This window comes from Aplysia californica, unplaced genomic scaffold, assembly GCF_000002075.1.
Source record: "Aplysia californica isolate F4 #8 unplaced genomic scaffold, AplCal3.0 scaffold00112, whole genome shotgun sequence".
Classification (NCBI taxonomy): domain Eukaryota; kingdom Metazoa; phylum Mollusca; class Gastropoda; order Aplysiida; family Aplysiidae; genus Aplysia; species Aplysia californica.
The window spans coordinates 136,955-146,954 of record NW_004797382.1 but is presented as its reverse complement, the minus strand read 5'-3'; the positions used below and the strand labels follow the sequence as shown (position 1 = coordinate 146,954).

Sequence of the window (10,000 nt, the reverse complement as noted above, 5' to 3'; positions counted from 1 at the left end):
ACTGTTCTTCTTGACGGTCTACCAGGTTATACAGACTTGACATTGTCTTTGCCAGCATTTAAAATGTTTCAGCTTGCAAAGAACCGTCACAGTCTCAATAGTTGTAGCTTACAACAGTTTCCCTCTGTTTACAAAGGTGACAGGACAATTACAGTCTTTATGATTATTGCAAAATTCTTTGATCTAGATCTATTTGTATCCTGTGTCTTGATTGTTTGCGTCGTCTCGTCATGCCACTTGCTGTCGCAACCTACTAGTTAACCATTGTTATCATAGCAAAATGAAGCACCTACATACTGCAATTTGAAACACCTCCGTCTAGTAAGTTTAAAGGCTTGAATCAATCATTTCCATTCTCAATTCTCCCTTTTTAATGAAATTTTTTTCTTCAAAGTTCCCATGTAAGCTGACATATACTTGGAGGGGACAGGAGGAAGAGTATGAGCATGTTCGATCTTTAGACCTGCATGCTTTCCGACAATCGTCTGAAATCCGAACAATCGCGACCCGGGCGATGCTATTGCAAGGCCAACCTGTTTTAGTCAGTGTTGCAAAGTACAGGGCCCATCTGATTGCCAGCGCCCCTTTTTCTCCAGTTGGCTTTGTCTGCGCTTTTTGTTTTCGTGCCGACTGCAGACGTTGGCGTTTCTGACATAATTGTCGGAACCTGAGTAGGAATACGAATACGAAAAAGGACGACGACCTAAGTTAGATCTACTTTCAGTTTCGTGCTCGAGCAGCCTTTTTCAATTTTGTGTGTTGACCGATTGTTCGGATATGGTTTCATTCTAGGCTTAGGCTACTCACTTTTTCTACAAGATCTAGATTTGTATAGATCATTATATAGAACTCTATGGAGGATTCAAGTTCCAATTCTATTGTGTCAGACCCTATTATAGGTTGTGCTGTAATGTAATGTTAATGTTGATTAAAGAGTATTTCATCAGGTGCGTAAATTATTATTAGACTCAGCTGAGTCCCTCTATTCGGATGCAGATTTCGTTCAAGGCCTAGATCTATGCCTATTAATTGTTTTACTAATCTAGATCTAGAATCTAGATTTATTTAGATTACTAGATTCTATATATGGAATATTCATATTCCGATTCTATTGTGATTGTGTTATTGTATCAAACCCTATTATAATAGCAATGTAGGCCATTATGCTCCCTGTATGTTTTTTGGTGTGGATTTTTTCTTGGCGGGCGCTGTTTGAAACGACGCGTGTGGTGTGCGCAAAATTTTCAGACAATCTGGTTGAAGATCACTTGCAGGTCTGAATCTTAGACCACATTTGCTCTATGCTGTTACTTTTTTCCCCTTTAGTTTGGAGCCTGAAACAGTGGTACTAATCTTCCTTGGATTCGAGGAATTCTGGGGTTTTGAGCCTTCCGAGAAAATTTCTCCTCAATATGGCGTCCTCCCAAGTGTCACGAAAGTGGGGCGCCGATGTAGGCAAAAATGTAATTCAATAAACGCGAATTCTTAATCCAGCGAGCAATCATCGCCATCTCGCGTGCCGATTTGAAATTTTGGATGGCTTTCTTTATTCTCAATTCTCTTTCATATGCGCACTGTTTCCACGCTCGCTTCTTTCAGGCTTCTGCTTCCTTCCCTAATTTGGTTGTGGCGCTAATAATTTCCCTCCTTTTTGACTTTTAGTCATTAGCATCACTGCTGAAAATCTTGCACATGGACCACTCAAAAGTATGTATACAGTATAATACACTGAGCTCCCATCCTTCTGACATATCAACTCATTGATCCTGTGTGCATAATACAATGTTGGCCATGGCAAAATTTGAAAGTAGTCTCACGTCTAATGTGAGAGGGTAGTACGTTGGAAACAGAAAATTTTGAAAATCCGTTACCTGAGGAACATGTCTGAGATCTTGAAATCTGTGGCATTATGGACGGAAAGAAAGACTGTTGACTTTTCCTTTTTAGGTCCGTTTGGGGATGGAGGGGGCTGGCAAAGAAGCAGATGATTATTGCTTTCTCTCATTCATTTAGATGCATTTTGTCTTCACAGATCCAACTCAAGATGAGGTGGCCAAGGCCAACCCTGCCGCTGGTGGTGGAAAAGGTAAAGTTAATGTTTATCTTGTGGTCAGTGTTGTTTAACTCACCCAGCCCTATCAGCATGCGCGTACAACGCTCCAACCCTAACGCCGACAGTATTGGTCTGGAAAATTTACGAGGCCGAAAATTGCAGAAAACACAACTTTTGGTTTGTGTGAAGCAGACTGGAGCCTAATTGGTAGAGTAATCATTTTTCATTTTGAAAAAGACTGTGGCCAGAAGTGCAAGCCCAAATTTAGAACAAAAAGAAAGCTCTATATTCACGAACCATGTGTGGGGATGCGAAGTTTGAACGCACCTCCTTTCTTCGCTTTTTGTTTACCTTTTTACTCTGAATATAGACCTTTTTCCACAGAGTATTGCAGAAAAACTATGGCATAGTTTGCCTTCAAATTTTCAGTACACACACAAATATAGATTTGAATAAAAACGTGCACCAAATTTGGGTAGGATATGTTAAAATTTAGTGGGTTTTATTTTCCAAGTTTTCAAAAAGTGGTCAAGAAATCTCTTGGGAGAGTTGACAACCCGGAAGTGTAGCCCTTGGGTTGAGTGAGTTAACATTTTAACTACTTTTTTTAAAAACTTGTTTTTTCTTACTAACTTTCAATCTTGGACCTGTGATCATATTATACAGAGATGCCAACCAGTACGAGTTTACGTATTTTAGTATGATTTTTTGCCGAAAATATGCAAATACGACTTTTCATGAAAAAATACGCATCCTAGAATGCGAAAAATACGAGATTCAGCTTGGGCGAGTAAACCTAATTATCTCAAGTCCCATCTTTTGTCGAAATAGTATTAGTATCGCAGAACTGGAATATTTGAAGACCAAGTCCGATGTGGTCAATAAGTTTGTTAATTTTTGCCGGTCGCGATCGTATATTCGTTCAGCTTTTCCCCGCCCGGAGAGTACGTTTCACTTTCATGCGAATAGGCAGCTATGGCGGCAGGCGGAAGCGTATGTGACACCAAGGCTTAATCGGGAAAATCAAGATCTACTTTCGCCTTCGTTACCGCCGAGAAGTTTGCCAGCAGTTGTCTGAAAACGCAACATTTGTGGCATGCAGGTTGTGCAGGATAAACGCAATGTCGCCGTGCAAATAAAATGTAATAAATACTCGGACTCGTCGCTGTGCTGTCACTTGTGGGGGAAAAATAAAGAAAAGAAAATCAGGGGCTCCCCCGTTTTTTTTTTTTTTGGCCCCCCCTTCTGGGCCGTTCAGTTACCCCCCCCCTTGGGAAAGGGGCGAAAAAAATACGGACCTGGGGGGGAAGGGGCCCCTTTTTGGGGGGGGCCCCGGGGCCGGGAATATTTTGCCCCCGCCCCGGGGGGGGGGTTTTTTTTTTTTTTGGGGGTTTAAAATCTTTCCCGGGGGGGGGGGGGGGGGGGGGGGGGGTTAGGCAACACCAGAGGACAAAAACTTGGAAGCACATTTCAAAATTTTGATTAGTTTTGTGCAAAGCGCGCGTTCATGCAGGCCGTGTGCGGAATCGGGACCCCCCATACTTTGCAAGTCTGTGTTATTGAAATAAAGTGTTCGCGTTTCACTGCAGTGTATGTTGTAGCTTTCTGTTCAAGACTGGCATATTTTCAGTGTCACTGCATCTTGCCCTACCACAGTTGTTACAACTCTCATGGTGCATGGGTCTACTTGAGCCTTTCAAGATATTGCTTTTCTCTGAGTTTGAGCTATAATTTGAATCTGTCAGTTCATAATATGAATCATGACACCCAGACTGGTTCTTGATTGTCGAAATTCTTGTTCTAGGCCCTTCCGAACTCTCAAAGCAGGATTCATTTTTTATATAATAATGAGAGGAAAATATTATATAATAGACTGAAATACTAAAGTCAAACAAGACCCCAGTATGACATTGAACACGGACAAGTTGTTGACTGGATACATGTATATTGTACATGTGTGTGCTCCCTTTTTCGAGCTGGTGGGCAAGTAATTTTTTTTCAGGAAATATTGCTGGACACCTTGAACATTTTACTATTACTGGTTGATCGGTCGTGGGGAATACACATTTCCCCCAGAAAATACACATTTTCATATTTCCCAATACTCATTTCGGTTTTCTGTGGTTGGCATCTCTGTATTGTAGTAGTAAAAGCTGTTTCATTTTTCTCAAATTTATATTGTGAATAAAAGACACTTTTACAATAATGTGAATTGTTGTAGAAAAGAAATCTGAAATTTTGGAGACACAGACTGAGGTGCCTGTTGGAAAAAAGGCTGACAATGTATTGTGTGAAATGGCTTCTTTATGGTTTTGTATGAGGTAATTGTGCTTTATTTAAAAAGATGTAATTTGAAAGACAAGCTCTTAGAGAGTCTTAGAGGGTAATTTTCGCAAAGAAGAGTTAGAGGCAAGTTTTTGCTGTACCGGACTCATATTTTTAACAGTTAATGTTGGTCATTTCAGATACCAAGTAGAGGTATTGTTTCAAGTAAACATGCATGGTTTATCAGAAAGTGAGAGAGCCCAGCTGTTGCTGGATCGATACCAACAATAACTACAACCAGAAAGTGAAAGTAGTAGGTTATGACATATTTTCACTAAATTAATTCCTGAATCAAAACACCTCACCCAGTTTCTTGCCTGCTGTGTAACTTCCACAGCAATATACACATGAACGTCGTCTGCTCCTTTACAAAGAATGTTGTACCACGTTAAGAGATTTATTGTCCAAGCGCTGTTTTTTTAAAATAGAGCAATACTACATTGTGACATTTAGTGAGGAGCACTTCATAAAATGTAGTGCTTAACTGGCATTTCAATTATTTTTTTTCCTTCAGATAATATTTTATTGAAAGTTGAACAATTCTAATCAACAGGCAAAAAAAAGAAGAAGGAGGGGAAGATGGTGAAGATGAGCCTTGACCAGTTCTTGGCTGTAGACGATGGCTTTTCGGCCCCCAAGAGCCAGAATTGGGCAGTTCTCACTGAGAACGCGGAAGGTATGTTGTCACCGTCTACTGATATGGGAATTTACAAGAACACAATCAACGTTGTAGTTTGGGTTGTTGGCGGATGCTCTTTTTTTTTTCTTATAAAAAGTCTATCATTCTTGTCTCTTCTTCCTTCTATTCTTTGTATGTTACTCTCTAGCAATACCTGTAATCTTTAGCCCTTATATGACCTTTTTGTATTGCAAGTGTTGTTAAACTCTAGAATTTTTAAAAATAATGTAATATAGTGTTAATACAAGTGGGATGCTGTGAGCCTGTAGAGAATTAAGAGGTTTGAATTTTTTAAAAATTTCTTTGTTGCTTGAAGTCATAAAATTTGTTTGTTGACAAATGTGTCAATAACAATGAAAAATTCAATTTTTATCCAAATTGCTCAAATGAAAGAAGAGTAAATTCTAAGCGGGGTCTTTTAATTTAAAAATCCATTGATAAATTAAAAAAGTTATTGGGATTTTTTATTGCAAAATTTTTGGGGACCTTCATATGAGAAATATTGCCAAAATGTGGACGTTTCTTGATGTGTAGAGTATATGAATGAAATTTGGCATCTTCATGTAATTTTATCTCTTTTTCGATGTCTTTATTACTTTGGATCTTTAATTTAAGGCTAATATTTGCGTGAAAATTTGTTGAACTGCTCGACATTGTTTGACTGCAACTGTTCTCGCCTTAGCAAAGCTGTATCGAAAAAACTGGCAATGAAGTCATCAGTGACCTGTTTAGTTAAAGGCAGCCAATCACTTGTCTCCTAGCGATCACATGCTTCTCGCATGCCGACAACTAGCATGTGGAATCCATGGTCTTGTTTCCAGCTCTAGTGTTTTATCAATGGATCAGGGCTCCCCTTTTCAGACCAACTTAAGAGGTTCCTTCACCCTTTGGTTTTCTATCTTAAGGTGTATTTAACATGGGTCTCAATAGTCCGCTATTTAGCGGATTTCCGCTACCGCCATTTCCTCCGCCCAAACTCCGCTACCGCGACAGCGGGCCAATCAGAAAGAGAGTTGTTGGGAGCAGGGTGACTGCCTGGCCCCAGGAATTTTTAAAAAAGTCGCCGAGACCCGGGAAAATACATAAAAGATCTCGAATATTAGAAAAACCATATCCAAATCAATATTTGTCACTGTACTGTCACTAATGGGGGTAAGACCAAAAAGAAAGTTATAATTCAAGGGTCTTGTCGGGCTCGCCATTGTGATCGGTCATTGAACCTGAGCGCTTCGAAGTACAGGACTCAGGAATGGGGGGAGATTATTGATTTTTTTGAAAGACGCACTTGGGGATAGGGGGAGGGCTGGACGCAACACCACAGGACAAACAAACTAAAACTGAAAGCAAATGTTTAATGTTTAGAATCTTGATTACTACCTGTTAAAGTCCTGATTTACAGCTCTCTGCAAAGTAAAGTGTGCGTTGGTGCAGGCCTTGTGTGAAATCGGAACCGTCATAACTTGTAAGCGTGTTATGGAACTTCGGGGCCTAAGTGTTCGCGTTTCATTGGATTGGTGACAGTAAATTAGATCTCTATATTTTAGCTTTCTGTTCAAGATTCGCAGATTTTCAGTATCACTGCTTCTTGCTCTCCCGCAGTTCTTCCACCTCTCACACTGAATAGGTCTACTTGGGCTATTCTACTCTACTTTGAGTTTGAGCATTCATTTTTGTCTTTCACGTTTATTATATTGGCCTATGTATATATATATATGATATGAATCATGACAGTCGATATTCTGGTTCTAGGCTCAAAACAATATTCCTTTTTATATAGTTTATAAATACAGGCGAATATGATGAAGGGAAAATATAAATAAGTCGCACAAGACCCCAGGCGCCACCACTTTTTGTACGTAATCGAGATTGTAAATATTTGGTACGTGACTCTTACTTGAAATTATCTCTCAGACCCTCAAATTGGTGCGAAATAACCTTGCTTTGATAAGTTGATGGTTTTTATTTCTGCATTCTAGGGTTCAACAGTATAATAATAATAGGTGTTTCGCGAAAATGGGCTTCTGTGGCGATCACCCGAAAAGTTCCTCCTTCTTTTAGAATTTTGAGTTGAGACCCATGATTTAATAAACCCCTTTTTTTAGAAACTTAAAGGTTTTTTTTTGTTTGTATGTCTGACGAACTAATCCTGAAAAGTCAATTGTCTCCTAATTTCTTCGTAGTAAAATTTTTTGCATGTAAACATTTAACTCACACCTCCTTTCACAGACACACAGAGTGACCACGACTGTGATTGAGTGCTAACGATTTTTTAAATTAACTGCAAGGTTTCAATGTAACAAGAAATGAATGAGTAATATTGAGTAGAATTAGAGTTGGGGGGGGGGGGGGTGGTGGTGGTGGTGGGGAATAGAAAATAAAATAAAGTTGACAAACCGAAAGGGGTCTATTCCGACTGTAATACACAAAGAAAGTAGACTGATTCATTATTCTTCAGAGCCATCTCAGGGCTCACATTCCAGTTTTCCAGACTTGAATTTTGTTTTAAAAAATGAAAATGGCGGAAAATTCATGTTTACTAGTGTTAAAGAGGGATATGGGTAGACCCGCCTCTCTATGAAATTAAAAAATCAGGATCTGAGGGGGAAAAAATTTGGATCAGCAACAAATGAACAGTGTGATTGCCAGCTGACTTAAAAATTTTCTCACAGGTGTCCATGAATATATCCATGTATATGCCCTCTGCTCTTTGTGTGTGTGTGTGTGTGTTATTTTTTAATATCCCGAAGTATCACTATAATCACATCAAGGACTCTTAAGTCCAAGTGTCTAACACCCCCGCTCCCTTTAAGTCTCGAGGGATGCTTCGACCAGTGTGCATGAACTTAAGCTGACCCCATCAACGGATGGTCCCAGACACGTAGAATTCACAGGCCGAAGCCACGTGATGCGAACACGGGATTGAAAGTTTTTTATTGACGGGTCTTGATGACGGGCCCGACTCACCAGCATTTGGACAACGCTTGTTTTGAAAAGTAACAGCATAACTGGGATTAATATTTATTATTTGTATGTCGCAATTGAAACATTTATCGGGCCATCATAGGAGAATTCTGAGTGGAAACAAAAGTGAAAGTAAATCTTGAGAATGTCACAAGTCGGAATGCCAAATCAATACTTCTCCCATTAGGTATAGTGGAAATAACACATGGGAGCAAAGATCCAACACAGCTTGGGGCAAGTCAACTACTAAATCCGGCATTGATATTTCGGGAAAGAGTGCTCCGAGTTCCTGCTGACAAAAGGTTTATCGGGTGCTTCCCGCGACAGAGACAAAGGCAGAGGCAACAATTTGGGGTGAGTACCCATGTCTGTTGGGGTAATCTCACGGCAGGGGTACACTCAAGGCACGGCACCGGCAAATAAAAACGACCAGAATGTGGGCAGAGTTTCTCTGCTGAAACAAGCCTGTGTTTGCTGGAAAGGAAACTACGCAGTAGATGAGTAGGTCGGCTACTTCTGACTAAAGGTGACTGCCGTGGTGGATGTGGGTGTTTTGCCAATTGTCAAATCATTGACTCGGCTTCGGGATGGAGAAGGTGAGAAGTGATGTGCACACCACCTGTTTTAAAGCGTATGCAAGCCCCCGAAGCGAAATTTTAAAGAGTAACGCTCACGTACCACCAAAACTTAAAGGGGTTAATCAATGCGTAATATACGTAAAATGTACTACCCACAGAGATCTGAAATTTTACAGCTATAAAGAAGACATGTGGGGCTCCTGTCTGGTCGGCGAACAATCCACTCCACAGCTCTGCTTACTTTTTTTTTTAACTGCAGAGGAAAATAACACAAACACTGCAACTTTTCCGACTATAGAAATCATTCGGCATTGTATGCTCATATGTCGTTAGTTTGACCTTTCCTCTGATTGGTTGCCGAGTTTCTTTCATTTTCGTCCACAAATTTTCCTGTAACTTAGAAGAGAGTCACTTCTGATCCCGGGGGGTACAAAACTTACCACTCTCGCTGAGCCCCTTTTCCGGCCCAAAGAGCAGCGGGCGTTTGGCATTGCTAACAAATGATGGCTTGTTATTTGTTGCGAGTGTGGTAAAACTCTTACTAAAACGAAAGGAATTGACAAATGTGCTCTATAATTACAGATGATGCTGATGCAGCTCCCTTCAAGTTCGATCGTTCCACCCTGCCCACTGCGCCCAAGGCTGCCATGGGCCCCAATGTGGATCTGTCACTGATTCCCAAAGATGGACCGTTCTCTGCATATGTCGGCAACTTGTCCTATGATGCCAAGGAAGAAGATTTAGAAGCTTTCTTTTCAAAGCTGGAGGTTTGTGATTTGTTCCTGTTGTCACATTGTCTGTTGATTAGGTTTGGGGAAAGGTGTATTCTCTGGAGCTGCGACATTGTTATAGTTGGCTTGCTTAGTGCTGTTACTTGTTTCGTAATCTGCTCTCTTGTTTGACATACAACTTTCGTTCTGAAAATGATCAGTATTTGATCAAGTGGTGTACTATCATATGTGGGTTTTAAAAAACGTGAAGGAAAATAAAGTCAAGCTTGTAACTCAATTTTGAGGGTCTGTTTAAAGTGTGTGAAGGTATAATGTTATCAAATCAAACTGTAGCGGTTACCCCTAATATCACGGTTCAAGAAGATAAAAATTTGATTGCAAAGCTTGCTGTAACGTCCTTTTTAGGTGGCAACATTGATGTAATCTTCCTGTTTTCAATATTCAACTTGAGAATTCCCCTCCAGGAGTGAAGGTCCAGAATTATAACCCAATAAATTGTACAAATTTTGATTTCTTACATGGCAAAACTTATGTTCTTGGAATTAATTGTATTCTTTCATAATAATTTGGATCTGTAACAGTATGACACTGATAGGTCGAACATGGAAAACACTAAATCACGCTCCCGACGAACTGTGCCCGAGGTCTCATTTTCCTTTTTTTGGGGGGGGGG

General features: G+C 40.2%; 1 protein-coding gene across 4 annotated transcripts in view; it reads left to right on the top strand.

Annotated features, from left to right (window-relative positions):
* Positions 1-10,000, top strand: part of LOC101859924 (eukaryotic translation initiation factor 4B) — a gene marked incomplete in the record, with an annotated part of 48,392 nt that overhangs the window by 1,836 nt on the left and 36,556 nt on the right. For all 4 annotated transcript variants that reach the window (XM_035969073.1, XM_035969074.1, XM_035969072.1 and 1 more), the window contains 3 exon segments: positions 2,033-2,086; positions 4,932-5,054; positions 9,179-9,363. In XM_035969073.1, the coding sequence (XP_035824966.1) occupies positions 2,033-2,086; positions 4,932-5,054; positions 9,179-9,363 (362 nt within the window).